Source organism: Salmo trutta, chromosome 9, assembly GCF_901001165.1.
Source record: "Salmo trutta chromosome 9, fSalTru1.1, whole genome shotgun sequence".
NCBI lineage: Eukaryota > Metazoa > Chordata > Actinopteri > Salmoniformes > Salmonidae > Salmo > Salmo trutta.
Window position 1 is genome coordinate 2183001 of NC_042965.1, and position 23655 is coordinate 2206655.

Sequence of the window (23655 nt, forward strand, 5' to 3'; positions counted from 1 at the left end):
TCAGACCAAACCTACCTAATTCTGGTCTCCCCATCAATGACCATTGGTGAGCAGGCCTCCCTATAGGCTGTCTCGTCGTTGTCGGTAATCAGGCCTACCACTGTTGTGTCATTGGCAAATGTAATTATGGTGTTGGAGTCATGCCTGGCCTTACAGTCATGAGTGAACAGGGAGTACAGGAAAGGACTGAGCACGCATCCCTGAGGGGCCTCTTTGTTGAGTATCAGCGTGGCGGATGTGTTGGTACCTACCCTTACCACTTGGGGGCGGCCCGTCAGGAAGTCCAGGATCCAGTTGCAGAGGGAGGTGTTTAGTCCCAGGGTCCTTAGCTTAGTGATGAGCTTTGAGGTCACTATGGTGTTGAACGCTGAGATGTAGTCAATGAATAGCATTCTCACGTAGATGTTCCTTTTTTCCAGGTGGGAAAGGGCAGTGTGGAGTGCAATAGAGATTTCATCATCTGTGGATGTGTTGAGGCAGTATGCAAATTGGAGTGGGTCTAGGGTTTCTGGGATGAGGGTGTTGATGTGAGCCATGACCAGCCTTTCAAAGCACTTCATGGCTACAGACATGAGTGCTACAGGTCGGTAGTAATTTAGGCAGGTTACCTTAGTGTTCTTGATTATATCCAAAAATCGCAGTTTACATTGGCGCGTAATGTTCAGTAATGTTTTGCCTTCAAAACCCCCGGTGATTTTGCAGAGAGCCACATCAATTTACAGAAATACTTATCATAAACTTTGACAAAATATACAGGTGTTATGCACAGAATTATAGATACACTCCTCCTTAATGCAACCGCTGTGTCAGATTTCAAAAAAGCTTTGCGGCGAAAGCAAACTTTGCAATAATCTGAGTATGGCGCTCAGACAACAACAACAAGCCAAACAGAAACCTGCCATTTTGGAGTCAAGAACACTCAAAAATAGTATGATAAATATTCACTTACCTTTGATGATCTTCATCAGAATGCATTCCCAGGAATCCCAGTTCAACAATAAATGTTAGTTTTGTTCGATAAAGTGAATCTTTATGCCCAAATACCTCCATTTTGTTTGCGTGTTAGGTTCACTATTCCAGGCGCGCACTTGCTAACTCCAGACGAAAAGTCAAAAAAGTTATACTACAGTTTGAAGAATCATGTCAAACGATGTATAGAATCAATCTTTAGGATGTTTTTAACATAAATCTTCAATAAAATTTCAACCGGACGATTCTGTTCTCTTTAGGAATGAAGATGAACTCAGCTCACTCCCAAGCCTGCGTGCTTATCCTGGGACACCTGGTTGGAACAGCTCTTGTTGGCTCCCTACTCACAGTAAAAGCCTGAAACAACGTTCTAAAGACTGTTGACATCTAGTGGAAGCCTTAGGAAGTGCAACATGACCCCGTTAATACTACAAATTGGATAGGGATTCACTTGAAAAACTATTTCCCACTTCCTGGTTGGATTTTTCTCAGGTTTTTGCCTGCCATATGAGTTCTGTTATACTCACAGACATCATTCAAACAGTTTTAGGAACTTCAGGGTGTTTTCTATCCAAATTGACTAATGATATGCATATCCTACCTTCTAAGTCTGAGTACCAGGCAGTTTAATTTGGGCACGTTTTTCATCCGGACGTGAAAATACTGCCCCCTATCCCTATTAAGCAATGTCTTTTTTCTGGACACACTTCCATAAAGCCCAGCTCTGTGGAGTGTATGGCTTAAAGTGGTCCTATGGACAGATACTCCAATCTCCGATGTGGAGCTTTGCGGCTCCTTCAGGTTTATCTTTGGTCTCTTTGTTGCCTCTCTGATTAAAACCCTCCTTGCCTGGTCCATGAGTTTTGGTGGGCGGCCCTCTCTTGGCAGGTTTGTGCCATGTTCTTTCCATTTTTTAATAATGGATTTAATGGTGCTCCATAGGATGTTCAAAGTTTCAGATATTTTTTATTTCCCAACCCTGACCTGTACCTCTCCACAACTTTGTCCCTGACCTGTTTGTAAAGCTCCTTGGTCTTCATTGTACCATTTGCTTGGTGGTGCCCCTTGCTTAGTGGTGTTGCAGACTCTGGGGCCTTTCAGAACAGATGTATATATACTGAGATCATGTGACACTTAAATTGCACACAGGTGGACTTTATTTAACTACTTATGTGACTTCTGAAGGTAATTGATTGCACCAGATCTTATTTAGGGGCTTCATAGCAAAGGGGGTGAATAAATATGCAAGCACCACTTTTCCGTTTTTTTCTTTTTATATATACTTTTTTAACAAGTTATTTTTTTCAGGTGAATAGGGACGAAACTCTAAACTTTTTTTTACCTTTGACCATGTCAAATGTCACCAACCTGATTCAAGTGTCCTCCCTGTTCCATTATTAGAAACGCTAACAACGAGTGCATGTCTGTGTGATGCTGAGGGTCCCCATGCTGGTGTTCTTTATGTTGCACGTTCGGTTGCAAACTGGACATTTCTCAAACAACTGCAGCAGACAGTTCTCATAAACAATGTACTTCCTCATCTTATGAGGTGGTGTTGACTGGGAGGGCATCTGACAGGGTGATACAATAGACAACCAAGTGGTAAATTGCATTTTGTTATAAGGAAAGGACATAGCTTTTTGATAATGCACTTCACAACCAAAATGACTACTACTTGTATCTGCTTGGCTGGGTAATTAACCTACTAGTTTATCAAACCGGGTATTTTTTAATACAACTTTTCACATAAAACACATTACCATTATTGTTGAAGCCGTTTGTGTCAACAGGGCAGTAACTTGGGTCAAGCTAATTTTAGGTCGTCACTAGTTACCACAGCCACAAAGTCATAAAGGCCCGAGTAACAGGCTTTTATTTTTTATTCAAATTTTTTTAACCTTTATTTAACGAGGCAAGTCAGTTAAAAACAAATTCTTATTTTCAATGACGGCCTACCGGCGAACAGTGGGTTAATTGCCTTGTTCAGTGGCAGAATGACAGGTTTTTATCTTGTTAGTTCAGGGATTTGATGCAGCAACCTTTCGGGTACTGGCCCAACACTCTAACCACTAGGCTACCTGCCACCTACAGTTTACTGGCTACTCATTTTAGTTTATTTCCCCATTTTCGGGATTGAACTGCAGGGGGAAAACAATGTGGTATTTGATGGCCGAGAATAGCTCTATGGCCCATGACATAGTGTATCCAGGCTTGTGCTGCAAAAAAAACGGACAGATAAATAGTGCACACTCTTCTCTCTCTTTCTATTCATCCTGGTTTTCCATCATTCTGTATTCTCTCCTCTGGCCTATTTCCTCTCTATCGTCCTGAGAGAAAAAGCTCTTATTTCCTGTACGCAACCTTGAACCTGCACACTGATTTGTTGTAACCAGCACGTAGGTACACATTTTCCATTCTCTGGCATCCTGCTTAAGTAAACCAGATGTGTGGGTGGGTGTGTGTCTGTCTGTGTGAGTTTGTGCGTGTTTGAAGAACTGTCGAGTGTAAATCCTATTTAAATCAGACAGATTAAAGTAGGGGCAGAATATGTATATTGTGTCGTGGCCTGGGGGTTGCAAGGTAAAACACGCTTCGAAAAGGAAAGAACACAGGAATAGTCACGTCAACGACAATGCAATTTAGTGCAGTAGTAACACACAGGAGATTGCTTTGTTTATGAAGGTCATATGGCTTAGGTATCGTTTGAATAGCTCGCCGTGGCTGAGTGATTTTTTTAATCATATTTTGAGAATAATCCAATATACAGTATGTTCCTTTGCTGAAAACACAGTTGAGAGATTACCACAGGGGAGGGAGAAAACTGCTCTACGTTCTAAGGCAGTGTTTTTCAGTCCTGGGCCTTGGGATCCACAGGATGTGCAGGATTCTGTACCAGCCCAGTCACACCGGATTCAACTTGTCAAAGACTTGATGATCAGTTGACTAGTTAAATGAGGTGTGTTAATTAATGATGGGCTGACACAAAAGCCTGCACACCCCGTGGGGTCTGCAGGACCAGAACTAAAGGACATTGCTATAAGGGCTTTTTAGAATCTCTTCGTAGAGAATCGTACTGGAATCGTCTTTCTCACTGCCATGTCAGATGGGTTGAGAAAGAAACACTCGGGTAATATGTTTCAAGGTATTCCATGTATGCTGTCAGTTTTGGAGAGAGTCTAGGCCAGGGGTGGGCAATCATTTTTGCTTAAGGGCCATATCAGGATTTCAATTTCTTTTCGGAAAGATTTATTCCTCAAATGCAATTTTCAGGGCAGAAAAAGGGCAGTTATTTGAAAACGTATCGATCCATTATAATTTCTACATACCTTCTATCTAGTTTTAGACGTTCAATCGTGGCCTGGAGTGTTTTTTTTAACTCAAAATAATAAAAAAAATTTTTTTTACTGAAACCTCATGCGGGCCAGATTGAATGGGCTGTTATCTCTCCCCTGTCTTCCATACGAAATGTGGCACACTCCGCTCACATTACAAAGAGCTTAGACCTCAGATACAGTATAGATGTAGGAGCACGTCCAGATCTGATGGGAGGGTACCATAGCTGGCATGAATACATGATCTGTACAGTTTGTTTTCCACAAATGTGCCTCTCAATAGTGTGATCCTTTGAGAAACATTTGAAGAGTTGCATTCATTAGGATATTTCAGAAATACTGCAGTTCACAGTGCTCTCACTTGGAAGTAGATAAGACAAAGAAAAGGTTAACTATGTGGGCCTGTGCTGTCTTCACAGGCACATGGCAGGGGTGTTTCATGACAGAACTAGCCCCATATGAAAGTGCGCTATGATCTGACTTGCAGCTCTGTAGTATCTCCAGACATCATAAGGTTTTGGTCTTAGATCCCCCCCACCCCCAAGATGTGATGGTCCAAATAGAGAACAGTGTCCTCAGTAAACCAGGGGGGTACACAAGAGCATGTGTGCCGCATGGCAAGGCTTTGAAAGCATCGCTAAGCCCAACACGCTCATTATAGCCCGTCTGTTCACTGTTTTGAAGCCAAATATACACACATGCCCTCCTTTGCTGCTTTTGGTGAAGCTAGACTAAGCTAGACAAAGTCAATGCTTGATCAATACAATATCTACAGTGAAAACACTGGAACTATTGATATGCATGGACCCTTATCGTTTTGACTGATCTCATTTGGGAAAGTCTGCTGTTGTTTGTTAGATGCTCCCTGCTGGGTGTCACGCCCTGACCTGAGAGACGGTTTATTTCTCTATTTTGTTAGGTCAGGGTGTGGGGCGGGCATTCTATGGTTTATATTTCTATGTTTTGGTCAGGTATGGTTTCCAATCAGAGGCAGCTGCCTATCGTTGTCTCTGATTGGGAACCATACTTAGGCAGCCCTTTTCCCTCCTTGACTTGTGGGATCTTATTTTTGTACTGCTGTGTAAAGCCTGCAAGACGTGACAGTCGTGTTCCATTGTTTATTATTTTGTTTAAGTGTTCAGAGTTCAAATAAATATCAAGATGAACACATACCACGCATACCACCTTGGTCTACTCCTTTTGACAATCGTTACACTGGGAAACAAACTGACTTCACTTCAAGTAATTTGATTAAAGGTACAGTTGAAGTCGGAAGTTTACATACACATAGGTTGGAGTCATTAAAACTAGTTTTTCCACCACTCCACAAATGTTTTGTTAACAAACTATAGTTTTGGTAGGTCAGTTAGGACATCTACTTTGTGCATGACACAAGTAATTTTTCCAACAATTGTTTACAGACAGATTATTTCACTTATAATTCACTGTATCACAATTCCAGTGGGTCAGAAGTTTACATACACTCAGTTGACTGTGCCTTTAAACAGCTTGTAAAATTCCAGAAAAATGATGTCATGGCTTTAGAAGCTTCTGATAGGCCAATTGACATAATTTGAGTCAATTGGAGGTGTAGCTGTCGATATATTTCAAGGCCTACCTTCAAACTCAGTGCCTCTTTGCTTGACATCATGGGAAAATCAAAAGAAATCAGCCAGGACCTCAGAAAAGAAAATTGCAGACCTCCACAAGTTTGGTTCATCCTTGGGAGCAATTTCCAAACGCCTGAAGGTACCATGTTCATCTGTACAAACAATAGTACGCAAGTATAAACACCATGGGACCACGCAGCCGTCATACTGCTCAGGAAAGAGATGCGTTCTGTCTCCTAGAGATGAACGCACTTTGGTGCGAAAAGTGCAAATAAATCCCAGAACAACAGCAAAGGACCTTGTGAAGATGCTGGAGGAAACAGGTACAAAGTATCTATATCCACAGTAAAACGAGTCCTATATTGACATAACCTGAAAGGCCGCTCAGCAAGGAATAAGGCACTGCTCCAAAACCGCCATAAAAATGCCAGACTACAGTTTCCAACTGCACATGGGGTCAAAGATCGTACTTTTTGGTCTGATGAAACAAAAATAGAACTGTTTGGCCATAATGACCATCGTTATGTTTGGAGGAAAAAGGGGGAGGCTTGCAAGCCGATGAACACCATCCCAACCGTGAAGCACGGGGGTGGCAGGATCATGTTGTGGGGGTGCTTTGCTGCAGGAGGGACTGGTGCACTTCACAAAATAGATGGCATCATGAGGAGGAAAATGATGTGGATATATTAAAGCTACATCTTACGACATCAGTCAGGAAGTTAAAGCTTGGTCGCAAATGGGTCTTCCAAATGGACAATGACCCCAAGGATACTTCCAAAGTTGTGGCAAAATGGCTTAAGGACATCAAAGTCAAGGTATTGGAGTGGCCATCATAAAGCCCTGACCTCAATCCCATAGAAAATGTGTTGGCAGAACTGAAAAAGCGTGTGCGAGCAAGGAGGCCTACAAACCTGACTCAGTTACACTAGCTCTGTCAGGAGGAGTGGGACAAAATTCACACAACTTATTGTGGGAAGCTTGTGGAAGGCTACCCAAAATGTTTGACCCAAGTTAAACAATTTAAAGGCAATGTTACCAAATACTAATTGAGTGAATGTAAACTTCTGACCCACTGAGAATGTGATGAAAGAAACAAATAAATCATTCTCTCTACTATTATTCTGACATTTCACATTCTTAAAATAAAGTGGTGATCCTAACTGACCTAAGACAGGGAATTTGTACTAGGATTAAATGTCAGGAATTGTGAAAACTGAGTTTAAATGTATTTGGCTAAGGTGTATGTAAACTTACGGCTTCAACTGTAATTGCTATAAGCAGATGGTCCATTAAAGGATTCTCAATGCACATTTTCCTGTGTAATTGTATTTGAGCAAACTGCAGTCTTTTTGTGAGGTCCGGTGCAAGCTTGTGTCGGCTGAGGAACCAGTACAGGGGTAGCATCCATTGTCTTGAAATGTCACTGCTTGAGATGAGAGTGGAGTACTTATCCAGGCTTTTACAATAGTTTCACCCCATTAATGTCGTTAAAATGGAATACTCTCCACAGGATTTTAATCATTCAAGGATTACATTTGCCTCTTCAAAAGAAAAACATGTATACATTTGCACAAAAGTTCTTCCGGATGTCTGATCTGTACACAAGAGATTTTCACAGCATCTTTTGTTGTCTCACATCTCTGCATTAAGCCGCGTAACCAGTTGTATAAGCCAGAGTCATGGAACACAATTCTTGGTCATCATGGGATGTCCTTTGCTGTCCTTCATAAGACATTCAGACAATTTTTATAATGAATAATGTAACACATTCATGGTTGATGTGATAGGCCTGAAGTTTGAACATGTTACCCTTTAGCATGCCCTTTAACATTTGTTCTAGTAAACTGTTACAGTTAGTCAGCAATGCTTTAATTTATAGAAAAGTAATAGGTTCAACCCACAAGGCTTACAAGGCTTAGACAAGATGGATCAGTTTTGGCATTGCTAAGTAAGGACTCTTTAAAGATGACCAGTATGGGGAGAGACAGAAACAGTTTGTCTGAGAGACATGGCAGCGATCCTTGGTACTCCATCAGACAAAAGACTAGAGTATCCGTTTAGTTTTCTAATTAAATGTTTGATTCGAGCGGTTCAGTTTCCTTAATCCTCGTTAATTACCTAATTAGAGTGACTCTGTTTAGGGAGCCGAGAGAGCACAGAGAAAATTCATTTATGTTCTGATGTTTGTTCTCCTTCTCAAAAGGTAAGCAAAAACAACAACAAGAAAGAACAAGGAACCATTTGTTTTCTTTGGAGAATAGGGTTTAGGGAACTTGGCAACAAGTTCAGCAAGCTCTGGGTCCTTTGCAATTGAGCAGAGAGGGACCAAGTCCTGAGCAAAGGAGATTAGTAGTGGCAGGACCCAGTGGGACCATGAGCATGATGTGCTTCTGCACAATTAGTGAAATGACTTCTGCTGTCCAATATTTGGAGAAAATGTTGGAGAATATAAATGTGTGTATCTTTCTCTCAGTGACAAATAGGCACAAGTGTGAAAAGAGGAATATTGTTTGGGGATTTGTGAGTCATATGTCATTGAAGTGGAGAGGATATTCAGCCACTGTTGGAGGACAATGCAAGATGATAAAGAAGCATTTTTATAATCCAAGTTCCATTGTCCTCCAAGAGTGGCTGCATCCTCTTCACTTCAGTTTTCTCCTCAAGATTCTTGCAACAGGTGTAGGTTGTGTGTTTGATAAAACGACAGAATTGAATGTACAGACCATTCATAACACAATGACTTCCCCCCACATCAAACTCTTCTCATTTAACTGAAAAATGTTGGTTGGGGAATATCAAAGCAAACCATAAAAAGAGCAAATCGAAATGGCAGTGAGAGCTGAACAGATTGCTAAAGCAGATTGGAATTTAATATGCAATTTTCCAGCTCATATGTATAGACGACTGCTCTTGAAATCCTCTGAAATGAGGAAATAAATACTGTATCTGATTATTTTTTATGTGTGCTTATCCACATCGGATCATTATCCCATAAATTATTAAAGGGGAATTTAAGAGAACACATTCCATTCTCCCCAATGTGGCTTTGTGTAATGCTTATTAATCTATATTAAGTGTCTCCGGAAAATGATCTGAAGGTTGGCTTATGCTAGGAATGGTAATGTGAGGCTTCTGTGTGGTTTTTGTCACTGACTTGAAATGTGAGTGGGGGTTATAATAGTCTTGTAGTAGTTGAATTTTTTCTGAAAACGATTTGGATTGAAGTTACGGGTGGATTCTGTGTCTGTATCTGTAGAATAGGTCCACTTACCGCACAACCTCTGTCTAAAAAATGACCCTAAGTTGTAGTGCACTGTAGGTCTTACGCACAAAAATTGCTTAAGTTAACCCACAAAGACACCACATACACAGCATTCTCTAAGCAAGCAAAGTGTGTTTATTGAGACTCATAGGCCTACATACAGTAGCTCTTGACTCCATCCTCCAGGCCACCAAATTTGCTGCAGTGATGAATAAAACAACAGGCTTGGTTTGTTATGTTCTGCTGAGTCGCAGGATTTTAAATGAACTAGCTGCTAGCAGACATCTGGGCTGCCACCGCTCCAGACACTCCCAGCTCAGCTCTGTCTCGGCCTGGGTGGGAGCTAGCTAGTCCCCATTTCTGGAAGGTCAGACTGCTCTTGGACGGCCTGCTCCCTGAAAGGCCTCTGGTGCTGATGGAGCACCCTGAGGAATAGACTGCCTGCCTGGGAGGAAATGGCTAGATCTTGTCTACATCAGGTCAGAAAATGACCGGAGTGCACCAAGTGGCTGTCTAAGTAGGTTTTGAGGCATGTATTTTTTTAATCTCTTACTTTACCCATGTTTTATTGACATGGAGTGGGCACCCTCTACTTGGTGTACGGACGAATTGCTATTTGGGGTATGGGGTAACACATACAAATACTACTAGAGGGATTTGTTGACTACACTTTTGTAACCTAACCTTTGATTGTCATAGTGAGAGTTTGATATTAGCATAATCTTTTATTTAGACTGCATTGTGGTTATTATTACAGGCATTGTGCATCCTATCTCTGTACTGCTCTCCCTCTCTCCCATTCTCATGCTGTGTGACAAACCCCAGTGATGAGGGCCACGTTGTGTGTTAGCCTTCACAATTGGCTCAGCATTCCATTAGTGTCAAGCACCATAACACTCTGCACTAATTCCCTTCCCACACTCCACTCTGCCGGATGAGCGCGAAACATCTGGAAATATTGACATCGTCATTATCATTGGCGCTCATTAACGATGCTTTCTGCACACACTGACCTCTGGAAAGGTGTTAATGGCTATTCAAATAGAGATATTAATTACAGAGTTATGGGTTTTCAACTGACTTCAAGCCCAGTGATTCTAACCCAGCTGACACATTTGGTTCCTTGGAAGTTGTGGGAACGTACATTTTTGGTTTCCCATTGGTTCTTGGAACGAAGCCATAAGTTTCCTGTCTGAGAACGGAAGTGAAAATGTTCTCTGTTCTGGGCTTGAACGTTTTCCTGGGAGGTATTGTTAACACTCTGAGAACAGAAATGCTAGGTTATTTGAAGGTAATCAAATAACTTTCTGTGAACATGTTTGAGTAACACTGCTAGCTTAGGTTAACTGTCTTGAACTCCAAGCACAGATAGGACACATAGAAATTCATTTGCTAAGGCATTAATCATGCAACACATTTCTTTTTTTTATTGTAGCACAGTCTCAATGAGATTTGAACCTATGATCTTCTGCCTCTCTATCCATGGAATTAGTCCACTGCGTCACCAGGATGGAGACAGCATGTAATGTTTTTTTTTTACTTATACAAAGCTGTTTATTTTAGTCTATTCAAGCAGACCCCATTTCAAAGGAAACAAGCACTCATTAAGATCAGGTGTGGCCAATTAGTGGATGTGGCCAACACACCTGAACACACTTAACAAGATATAGGATAGAGAGAGTTTTGTTCATGCTGAGAATGGAATGTATATGTTTTTTAACCTGTGGAATATATTATGCTGAAGTACTGAAATTCCCACAGAACAACGTTGTTTCTTAAAGTTCTCTGAACAATTTGAGAAAATGACTTTAACGTTTTCTACAGGTTATGCTGAAGTACTGAAATTCCAACCTAAGAAACATATGGTTCTCAGACCGTTATGTGCCAGCTGGGTATCCTGCACCCTTCCCAGTACTTTTTATTTTAATTTTATTTAACCTTTATTTAAGGTTGGGAAGGTTGTATGCAAAATAACCACAGGACAACCACGCTCTCACCAAGCTCTAAGAAACATATGGTTCTCCAAATGTTATGTGCTAGCTTAAGTTATATATTAACTTTGAGCCTACTGTACTGTTTTAGGCAGATTTTAACCAAACACCCCAACACCATCTGAAATGGCATGAAAGCGGTGTGTGTATATGTGTGTGTGTGTGTGTGTGTGTGTGTGTGTGTGTGTGTGTGTGTGTGTGTGTGTGTGTGTGGCAAGGAGTACACGCCACATGACGCCTGTACCCACCCAGGTGGTAAAAATCCAGCAACTGTGTCTTGATTGATGCTTTGATTGACGTGACATTTTCTGTCATTTTTGTATTTGATTTGGTGAAATGTGAAATTGTAAATTGACAGTGTTGTTTTGAGACTGATTATGTTCATTTATTGTTCCCAGGGCACCTTGAAAATAAGACCCTGGTCTCAATGGGTTTCCCCTGGTTAAAGAAAGGTTAAATATAAAAGGACCCCGATCTAATGGGGAACTCGCCTTCCCAGGCCCCATCCGTCTGAGGCATCCAGCAGCCCCATTTAAGCCCACTTTTATTAAATGTCAGGGAGAAGGTGTCCCCACAGCCGGCGAAGGTGAGGAACAGCCATGGAGAGGATTTAGATTGGCTCAGCAAAGCCAGAGAGCTGGCTGGCAGCTTCGCCGCCGCGTTAATGATGAAGACATTTATTTCCATGATAATAATGAAAGTGTGTATTCAGCCAGCAGGAGAAGGGAAAATGGCACATGTGGATTTCACAGTACAAACCATGTCCTCGGGATCATTAAAATTTTACACAAAGGTGGCAATAGATTTCGCAGAAGCAGATTGCTGATACCCACGTTGACGTGGATATTTTTGTCACTTAGTCCTACCGTAAGATTGAGTCTCCTTCCTGCTGTATGAGAATTGACATGCCTTCTCCTTCATCTATTTCAGGAACCCATAGTTCCCTACTGACAGTGGCTGCTGTGAACTCACTCACCACTGCCCACACACCATTATATTCCTGCTAGCACAGAGTCACACATAGTGGAGCTCTGTGACAAGCTCTGCCTGCCTGACTGGTGCAGGGGTGGACACCCAGCCCTTCTCATCAGAGGTAGAAATTAAAGAGGGCTCTGTGTTTGTATGCGGCGGAGCAGTGATGATGAGAGGTGGCTGGGGCCGACCAATGAGACGTGGAGTTATTAATGGGTGACTGTGTGTGGCCACGGCTGCCATACGGCGTGATAAACATGGTGGTGTGTTGCCGTTTTCTATCACATTCGATCAGACGATTACTGCTCTCCCCTGGGCCTCCCGGAGCCAATTAATCGCCCTTGTCTCCTAGGTGTCAGCTGGCACGTCCTTCTTCCAGGCAAGGCATGGGCCGTAAATCTGACCGCCCTCACATGTGCACTCACAGACCTCCCCTAAACACCACCCCCTCCATCCACTCCCCCCGGCAAAAGCATACAAATTCATCATCATCATCACCCACGCCGTCTCAATCTTGCTTTCATCATAACACAGGACCATACATCACCTACGTGTTGGATATATGCTCTTCTGTATGGTCATGAGCCTTCAATTGCTATCAAGGTGGGCGGTTCCCTCCCCTCTGTCGCTGTCATTGTTGTCATTGTCATCAACGCGGAAAGGCTCTACCATTATCATCATTATAGCCAGAACCGCCATAGGGCTGCTCCGTCACAATCAGCCCATACTAGGCTGTGGAGACCAGTGTAGGGAGTGGTATTCTTCTGTATCTTAGTGGGGTATTGCAAGTTGGCTTCAGAGAGAGAAAGAGAGAGATTGATTCACTATACAGGTATAGCCTATATAGGAATGATGTGCAATTAGAGCTAATAACTCTCCATCTTCTCTGCCGCCACTTAAATGACCTTCTGAATCCTGCCTCTGCCTGAGAGACATGTATTTTCCTATCCAACTGCACAGCTGCCCTAGTAGTCATCTTCCAACTGGTCTGGACACTACAAGGCTGACAAGTCTGTTCCCAAGTCTAACCCTGTCAGGAGAGAACAAGCTTCCTTCACACTCCCTCAATTCTTATTGTAAGTGAAGTCATTCCCGTCCAGACAATTGCTCATTAATCCTAAATTATTTAGTCTAAATACACAGGCTAATTATGCGAGCTCTATTGACGTTGTGAAATAATAGTGCTGGAAATTGGGAAAGAGCCTCTGTTCTGTTGGGTGATTTGCTGTAGTTAAAAGGGAACTCATGTTGATTCTCTCAGTGTGTATTTAACAATGTGTACTTTTCATTCAACAGAATAAAGGCCAAACGATAAGTGTTGTTTCATACAAGGGAAGTCAGCAGGAACCTCAAACTGGGGACGTTATTGGACTAACTGACAAACTGGATATTCATCAGGAAACCATAGTAAACAACAACAGGAATATCAGATACATGTTTAAAGCACTCAGGAATCAATAGCATTTCCCAAATGAATATATTCTGCCTCCAATCCAAATAGCTGTTGTTGAAATAGCAATGATTACATATTGTGCATTTGAGCCCTGTTGCCCTTGGTGAATCGGTGTAAAGCTAGATGCAATGCCTTTATCGTCTCCTCTGATATATGTTATGACGTTTGCCTTTTCCTCACAATCCAATTGTCCAAGAGCTGAAGGAGCCATGCCGGAGAAGAGTTTAGAGCAGGAGGAAGGCTGCTTGTAAATCAGCACGCAGTGCTGCCATCCACATCATACCAGTGCAGTCCGCCAGGCCTGCGTCCACACACACACGTGCACACAACAAAAAATTATTATCTTCACTTTTTCTCCACTAGAGAGAGCTTGGAGACATTAATCAATGTGACAATGGCCATAATGTGCACAGTGGGGCCTTGACCTTCTGCTCTCTTTTGCTCTGTGCTATGTATGAGTTTGCAGCTGCTGGCAGGTGCCAGTGTGTACAGACTAGTATGGTCTACCATCCCTTGATAATGTATCTGGTCACAGCTCTGAGATCAGATGTAGAATCACTCATTATTTCCCAGCTGGGGAACATTAGGATGCAAATGAAGAGATAGCAAATATCATCATTTAACAAGCTCAGTGATTTAAGTTGTGATTGAAGGTCAGTAGAAAGTAAACAAGTTATTATTTATTTATTTTAAATTCAGTGGATTCCAATGCCGACCTTCAAAAGCACACTTGTGTCGTGTCATGCCGTGTGTGTGTGTGTGTGTGTGTGTGTGTGTGTGTGTGTGTGTGTGTGTGTGTGTGTGTGTGTGTGTGTGTGTGTGTGTGTGTGTGTGTGTGTGTGTGTGTGTGTGTGTGTGTGTGTGTGTGTGTGTGTGTGTGTAGGTGGCAGGGAAGTCAGGCGCAGGAGAATCAAACTTGGTATAAATGGAGTACTTTAATAACGTAAAAACAAAACCTCCAAAACCAAAGTACATAATAAAGTAAACATGGGTACAAGATCCCATCGCGCACCAATCTAATATCACGAGCATAACAACAAACAATCACTGACAAGGACATGAGGGGAAACAGAAGGTTAAATACACAACATGTAATGAATGGGATTGGAACCAGGTGTGTAGGAAGACAAGACAAAACCAATGGAAAATGAAAAATGAATCAATGATGGCTAGAAGACCGGTGACGTCGACCGCCGAGCACCGCCCGAACGGGGAGAGGCATCGACTTCGGCAGAAGTCGTGACAACTTGTGTGTTTGGAAACTCTGTCCGTTGATTATACATACTATTTTGATTAATCATATTTGATGAATATATATGGATGAGCTCATTCCTAATTCATGTTTCTATGGGTATAAAAGCTCAATGCACTTAATCATCATCAATGGATCATGAATCACTCACCAAAATGAAAACTAATCACAGGTGGAAAGGCCTTAAAATCAACCCCCACCAGTAATTTATTTCCATTAAGATGTTTGAATTATTCTACCATTTTAAATATCTGATGGTTTCAGTTAAGGGAATAAAACAGAGCGAGGCAGCCACTTTAGAGGGACATTGAGGGAAAATATTGTACCCCTCTATAGCATTTCACACCGCCACGGGTGCGATATGCAGCTTTAAAGCGTGTTTTGAAGTCTCCACCTTGAGTTTTGTTTCTATGGCAACTCAATTCCGGGGCCCAGATAAAAGAGCTATTATTTTTGCGGAGGATTGGAGACAAAGTGAGTACGTTGCTGCTGGTTGGGAGGGAGATTTGTCTTGTCTGACAGAGTTCTGCAGGGCTTTGAAAGCATTGTCTTTACCAGGCGATTTCACAACCGATCACCAGCTCACATTTGATTTCATCCCAGTAAACGCTGATATTTAATAGTATATTTACCATACTAATGTACAACCAGTCAGACATAACACCGCCATCACAGAGGGCTCAATGACATCCTGTAAGGTATAGGCCTATGCCCCACGCTCTCAAAGGGATAGGTATTCTATTCTTTGATCTGTTTCAATCAGACCTCTTTGTGGGAAATGTTTCTTTAGATTCACCCTGAACCACATTTGAGTCGCATCAATAATGCAGCTTAAATAGATGAAGGAATGCGTCTTTTATTTGACCATTTATTTATGCTGCATTGTGTTTTTGTTTGTCTTTTCTCGTTCGTATTGCATGGTGTTTAAGACAATGCAAGGAAAACAAGACAACACACCGAACAATCATACAGTGGATGTCTTTTTTAGGACAGGCTGTTGCTTGATGTTGTAAGATAGTGGACCCTACGGTCTTTTCAGGGGTGCCAAGCGTCAGCAGTCAGGTGGACTTTAGGTGCAAAATGGTGGTATTTATTTACAGGTGCAGAAAAGGTCAATAAAGCTGGTGTCACGTCCTGACCCTAGTAAGATGTCATTTTCTATAGTAGTGTAGGGCAGGGCGTGACAGGGGGTGTTTTTGGCCTGATCTATGTTTTCTAGTTCTATGTTTAAATTCTAGTTTTCTATTTCTATGTTGGATTGTTTGGGGTTGATCTCTAATTGGAGACAGCTGATCCTAATTTGCCTCTGATTAGAGATCATATTTAAGTAGGGGTTTTTCTCAATGTGGTTTGTGGGTTATTATATTTTGTGAGTGTGTATGTTCCGCCTGCGTCATGGTTTGTTGTTGCGCTATTTCAAGTTTTCTGTATTTGCATTCAGTTTCACGTTTAATAAATATGTGGCACTACAAAAACGCTGCATCTTGGGCCGCTCCTTTGAACTGCTGTGACAGCTGGAACCATGAATATAATTTACATGATGCGTTGGCAAACATTTGACTGACAAAAATAACAAACATAAACTAAATGGCGGATACACCGAAGCTACTGGCTTCTAGCTACCATTTTCAAACTAGTCAGACCTATAACTTTGTGTCAATATTTCCTCGCACAGCTGAGTTAGAGAGCCCTGGGACAACATATCACTCTAGCCTAATAAGCTCTCAGGAAATGGGCAATCTGAACAGGTTAAAAGCCCAACTTCTAACACTGGAATAATCCAAAATGCACCTAAACAGGTATTTCATCAATTAACATATCTCACTATAATCAATATTTCTGATTTAGGTCAATGGCCATTACATAATTAATTTCAACATATCAGGACACGATCTCATAACGTTCAACAAATATTGGGAAAACACCCTTCAACATGGAATATTACGATTACTGTGCACGTGAACCTGTTGGTTAACTACGCTTCTGGTCAAAAGTTTTAGAACACCTACTCATTCAAGGGTTTTTCTATATTTTTACTATTTTCCACATTGTAGAATAATAGTGAAGACATCAAAACTATGAAATAACACATATGGAATCATGTAGTAACCCAAAAAGTGTTTAACAAATCAAAATATATTTTATATTTGAGATTATTCAAATTGCCACCCTTTGCTTTGTTGACAGCTTTGCACACTTTTGGCATTCTCTCAACTTCATGAGGTAGTCACCTGGAATGCATTTCAATTAATAGGTGTGCCTTGTGGAATTTCTTTCCTTCTTAATGCGTTTGAGCCAATTGGTTGTGTTGTGACAAGGTAGGGGGGTATACAGAAGATAGCCTTATTTGGTAAAAGACCAAGTCCATATTATGGCAAGAACCGCTCAAATAAGCAAAGAGAAACACGAAGACATGAAGGTCAGTCAATACGGAACATTTCAAGAACTTTGAACGTTTCTTCAAGTCCAGTCGCAAAAACCATCAAGCGCTTTGATGAAGCTGGCTCTCATGAGGACCACCACAGGAATGGAAGACGCAGAGTTACCTCTGCTGCAGAGGATAACCTCATTAGAATTACTAGCCTCAGAAATTGCAGCTCAAATAAATGCTTCACATAGTTCAAGTAACAGACACATCTCAACATCAACTGTTCAGAGGACACTGCATGAATCAGGCCTTCATGGTCGAATTGCTGCAAAGAAACCACTACTAAAGGACACCAATAATAAGAAGAGACTTGCTTGGGCCAAAAAACACGAGCAATGGACATTGGACCGGTGAAAATTTGTTATTTGTTCTGCAGCGAAATGCCATCCCATCTGGTTTGGGCTTAGTGGGACTATCATTTGTTTTTCAACAGGACAATGACCTAACACACGTCCAGGCTGTGTAAGGGCTATTTGACCAAGAAGGAGAGTGATGGAGTGCTGCATCAGATGACCTGGCCTCCACAATCACCCGACCTCAACCTAATTGAGATGGTTTGGGATGAGTTGGACCGCAGAGTGAAGGAAAAGCAGCCAACAAGTGCTCAGCGTATGTGGGAACTCCTTCAAGACTGTTGGAAAAGCATTCCAGGTGAAGCTGGTTGAGAAAATACCAAGAGTGTGCAAAGCTGTCATCAAGGCAAAGGGTGGCTATTTGAAGAATCTCCAATATAAAACATATTTTGATTTGATTAACATTTTTTTGATTATTTCATGATTCCATATGTGTTATTTCATAGTTTTGATGTCTTCAATATTATTCTAGAATGTAGAAAATAGCAAAAATAAAGAAAAACCCTGGAATGAGTATGTGTCTAAAGTTTGACCGGTAGTGTATATGGACGTCACAAACGTGTTCGTTCTCCAAACTAGTCCACAAACAACATGCGGTTGTGAGTAGGCCTACAGGCTGGCGATACAATATACCTTACATTCTAAATAACCAAAGTTAAAGGTCCTATGCAGCCATTTTTATCTCAATATCAATTCATTTCTCGGTAACAATTAAGTGGGCTACCTTACTGTGACTGGTTTAAATAAAAATGGTTAAAGGAAACAGAAATGGCTTCTTAGCAATTTCTCAAGCAGGAATTTTGCTAGGACATTCTGGGAGAGGTCTGAGTGGAAAAACTGAAAACTAGCTGTTACTGGCATAGAGTTTTGGAACCCTCTCTTATTTGTCTATCAACTAATTTACCACCTGGTTATGTCACCAGGCAGGGCAAAAGTCCATCCCACCAAACCAGGCTGAAATTTCAGGCAGTGGGACATGTCTAGCAGTAGGAATATGCTTGAAAACGCTAGGGAACATTAACAATCATTAGCAACATTTGCGACGTGTGTTTGACGCCTTCTCCTCCAATGGGTTTCGAGAAGGAGGAGAGGAGAGAGGACATGAGAAGTATGCAATTGAGATTCTTCCAATGTACTTAAAATTATAAATAAACAACCTTAACTTGTGTGTGATTGGACATGTCTAGCAGTAGGATGCTTGAATATGCCAGTAACATGAACAAACATGATGAAACGTTTACAAAGTGTCTTTGTTGCTAAATGAGTGGAATGTCTAACTTGACGCTCCACTCTCCAGTACCCGTCAAGGACTGACTTTGTCGCTTGACGTGGTTCATAGCATAGGCTACTGCGATCCTCAGGATGTTACCTTGCTGTAATTTTTGTGAAGGTCTATGAAGAGGGTGACCAAAAATCACACTGACCCGCAATTGGCCCCAAAATGTGAGCCTAGCTCCGAATTGGTGAGTTTACTGTATGAATCACCAATCTGTATCATACACACAATCTATTTCTAAATGATGACTATTTGCAGGTCAGCAAAATGCATTTAGCATTGCTTCAGTGAGCAGTTTTAAACAATTACTAGCTCATTTGCTGCAGACAACAAGCAGAGAGGAAATGCAAGGCCAAAAGAAGAGATACTGGCTCTATTTGGATTCCTGCAGGATGTAGGTGGAATGTTCCTGTATTGTATACACCCATTGACTGTGGCATACCTTACTTATTTCCCAGCAAATGGATTGTTGCTCTATTGATGTTTAGGCACACATACAGTATGAGCCCCAAGAGACTTTCCTTAGACACGATGATCACTTATCATTCCCCTTTCCTCCCTCTCTCCCCCCTCTTGCTCTCTCCTTTGCTCTCACTCTCTCCCTCCCTTCTTTCTCTTTCCGAAGGGGCCATCTTTGATGAGTCTGCCAGGAAGGATGACGAGGTGTTCCGCATGGCTGTGGCGGACCTCAACCTCAACAACGAGATCCTGGAGACGGAGAAGATCACCATCTCCGTGGAGTTTGTGGACGGGAACAACCCTTTCCAGGCGGTCCAGGAAGGTAAGGCCTTGCCCTCGCCCTCGCCCTTGCCCTGCAGTCACTACAACCACCACCTGCAGTCCATCTCACACTCAGCGAGGCCAGAGGAGTGGCTGACAAAGTCTATTGTTTCCCCCCGACGACTCTGCATGGTTTTTCTGTGGATATGCTTCAGCCTTTCAGAATGTCAGATGGAACCCACATGAATCCATCTGAAAATCCCTCAATTTTCAGACCAAACCTTGATCAATGACACACTGAACTAAAATAGCAGTATATTAGGTTTTGAAGGTGTTCCTCAGAAAACGAAGAAAAGGTTTGGGTTTTGGAAATCTCTTTTACTGTTACAGTAGTTGCACCATTCTGAAAATGGTGTCTGTTGGATTCCACTGTACTTTACCAGTGATACTCTCGGTCACTGTTGATATGCACTCTAGGATTGGGAAGATGATCATTTTTTATTAAAAAGGCTCGTCATTTTGGTTGATATTCTTCCAATATTTCTGAAATATGTTTCAATAATGCCATTACCTGAAACGCTGCTACCAATTAATTAAGCTGGTAACGTCGATGGCATTTTGTCTCGGGAGATATCTGATAAAAAATGCAGAGACATGTGGCACAAAATATAAATGAACTCCTCTAGCATGATTCCATGATTTAATTAACTGATAATTGATAACAGAAAATAAAATTCAGACCAAAACCTGTGATCAACTGAACAGACCTCAACTAAAAGAGTCACATTTCTCTGGGTTTTAAATAGGTCCCTTCGGTTCCTTCTGACATCAAAGAACTGCTACCCTAACAAGCTCCTAGCATCATGTCATATTGTCGCCGGTAGCAACTCGGCCCTTTTAGATCCCTAGCCTGGGAAGTCTGAACACAAGGAGAAGTCTGGTTGGAACCTGTTTAGCTAATGGACACTGGTTATTTGTGGATGGTGGCAGGTGTACAGTCTAGTGCAGTCTAAGAGCCTAATAGTTATTACCACTTGGGGCTTTTGTTAAAGCCTCTCTGGAGCACCTGTACCTGAGATGCTCTCTTGTCTTTGAAGTCTCATTGTGAGTAGTGCTATTACTGAATACATTACATGTGTTCTGGCTGAATGATGATGGTGGGTCTGCTGTAAACATCTTTTGTCACTACCTTTTTATCTGTTGCTCTTCGAACAACGACAATAAAATCCAATTTGCTTTTGTTAATTAAAAAGGGTTCTTAATGAATTTCTGATCATGGCCTACGGAGTGATATATTATTATAGTGATGTATTTAGTGATATATTATCAGAACACACTTTTTTGTGTAGATGCATTGATGTGAAGAAAACATATTACAGGACTATGCTCGGTCTTAATTTAGAATAATTGTTTTCCACCTCTGCTCATTTATAAACAAATAACTGTGCACAGAAAATCACAATGCATGATTCATGTTGGTGTTATAATACATAATATAGAATATAAACTCAGCAAAAAAAGAAACGTCCCTTTTTCAGGACCCTGTCTTTCAAAGATAATTCGTAAAAATCCAAATATCTTCACAGATCTTCATTGTAAAGCGTTTAAACACTGTTTCCCATGCTTGTTCAATGAATCATAAACAATTAATGAACATGAACCTGTGGAACGGTCGTTAAGACACTAACAGCTTACAGATGGTAGGCAATTAAGGTCACAGTTATGAAACCTTAGGACACTAAAGAGGACTTTCTACTGACTCTGAAAAACACCAAAAGAAAGATGCCCAGGGTCCCTGCTCATCTGTGTGAACGTGCCTTAGGCATGCTGCAAGGAGGAATGAGGACTGCAGATGTGGCCAGGGCAATAAATTGCAATGTCCGTACTGTGAGACGCCTAAGACAGCGCTACAGGGAGACAGGACGGACAGCTGATCTTCCTCGCAGTGGCAGACCACGTGTAACAACACCTGCACAGGATCGGTACATCCGAAGATCACACCTGCAGGACAGGTACAGGATGGTAACAACAACAGCCCGAGTTACACCAGGAACGCCAGAATCCCTCCATCAGTGCTCAGACTGTCCGCAATAAGCTGAGAGAGGCTGGAGTGAGGGCTTGTAGGCCTGTTGTAAGGCAGGTCCTCACCAGACATCACCAGCAATAACGTTGCCTATGGGCACAATCCCATCGTTGCTGGAACAGACAGGACTGGCCAAAAGTGCTCTTCACTGATGAGTCGTTGTTTTGTCTCACCAGGGGTGATGGTCGGATTCACGTTTATCGTCGAAGGAATGAGCGTTACACCGAGGCCTGTACTCTGGAGCGGGATCGATTTGGAGGTGGAGGGTCCGTCATGGTCTGGGGCGGTGTGTCACAGCATCATTGAACTGAGCTTGTTGTCATTGCAGGCAATCTCAACGTTGTGCGTTACAGGGAAGACATCCTCCTCCCTCATGTGGTACCCTTCCTGCAGGCCCATCCTGACATGACCCTCCAGCATGACAATGCCACCAGCTATACTGCTCGTTCTGTGCGTGATTTCCTGCAATACAGGTATGTCAGTGTTCTGCCATGGCCAGCGAAGAGCCCCGACCTCAATCCCATTGAGCACATCTGGGACCTGTTGGATCGGAGGGTGAGGGCTAGGGCCATTCCCCCCAACTTGCAGGTGCCTTGGTGGAAGAGTAGGGTAACATCTCACAGCAAGAACTGGCAAATCTGGTGCAGTCCACGAAGAGGAGATGTACTGCAGTACTTAATGCAGCTGGTGGCCACACCAGATACTGACTGTTACTTTTGATTTTGACTCCCCTTTGTTCAGGGACACATTATTCCATTTCTGTTAGCCACATGTCTGTGGAACTTGTTCAGTTTATGTCTCGGTTGTTAAATCTTGTTATGTTCATACAAATATTTACACATGTTAAGTTTGCTGAAAATAAATGCAGTTGACAGTGAGAGGACGTTTCTTTTTTTGGCTGAGTTTGTAATACATATAGTATGTGCATACATCCATGTAAACATAGGCACGTACACTACTTTGATGAATCTGATACTATTTACACATAGGTCTTAGCATGGCTCTTAGCAGTGACTTACCGCTAATGCTCAGCACTTGGCTTTTTCACACCGACAGAACTTGTTGCTAAACCATGGCATAACATTATGAAGGAGTGTTTATTCCAAACCTAGGACTTAGCCTCTCCCATCTGCCTTGGTTTACCCAGTGTCTCCACTACAATGCTCCCCGTACGTCTAACACATCCTGTAATAGGCTTGGCGCTGGATTTGAATGGGATGGAAGAAAGGGAGCCCTGTCGCCTTGTTGTCATCTCAAACAGCAAAGACGGAACAAAGGCAACGAGAGGCGCCGAGAAGCCTGTCCAATTTTTCTCCATTTGGGAGGTGTTATGTCGTCACTGAGCATCCTTTTGTCTTACACACATGTGGACATATACACACACACAAACACACACACACATATACATACACACACTGTGTCGGTGTTGGGTTGCCAGACGACATCCTATATGGTGGGCTTTTTCACCTTTTGTGTGTTTGTGCGCGTCTGTGTTTGTGTGTGTGTGTGTGTGTGTGTGTGTGTGTGTGTGTGTGTGTGTGTGTGTGTGTGTGTAGTGTGTGTAGTATTTGTATTTATGATGGATGCCCATTAGCTGCTGCCAAGGTGTATTTTTATCTGTTTTTTAAATTCGATTTTACTGCTTACATGAGTTACTTCATGTGGAATAGAGTTCCATGTAGTCATGACTCTATGTAGTACTGTGTGCCTCCCATAGTCTGTTCTGGACTTGGGGACTGTGAAGAGACCTCTGGTGAGATGTCTTGTGGGGTATGCATGGGTGTCTGATCTGTGTGCTAGTAGTTTAAACAGACAGCTCGGTGCATTCAACATGTCACTTCTCACAAATACAAGTAGTGAAGAAGTCAACCTATACTCTACTTTGAGCCAGGAGAGATTGACATGCATATTATTAATGTTAGCTCTCGGTGTACATTTAAGGGCCAGCTGTTCT

General features: G+C 42.1%; 1 protein-coding gene across 4 annotated transcripts in view; it reads left to right on the forward strand.

Moving 5' to 3' along the window:
* LOC115199727 (glutamate receptor ionotropic, delta-2) overlaps positions 1 to 23655 on the forward strand; it is a 566366-nt gene that overhangs the window by 59497 nt on the left and 483214 nt on the right. For 3 of the 4 annotated variants that reach the window (XM_029762106.1, XM_029762108.1, XM_029762109.1), the window contains exon 2: positions 19524 to 19679. The exons of the other annotated variant lie outside the window; for it this stretch is intronic. In XM_029762106.1, coding sequence (XP_029617966.1) covers positions 19524 to 19679 — 156 coding nt within the window. The remainder of the gene's footprint in view (positions 1 to 19523; positions 19680 to 23655) is intronic. 4 annotated transcript variants of the gene reach the window in all.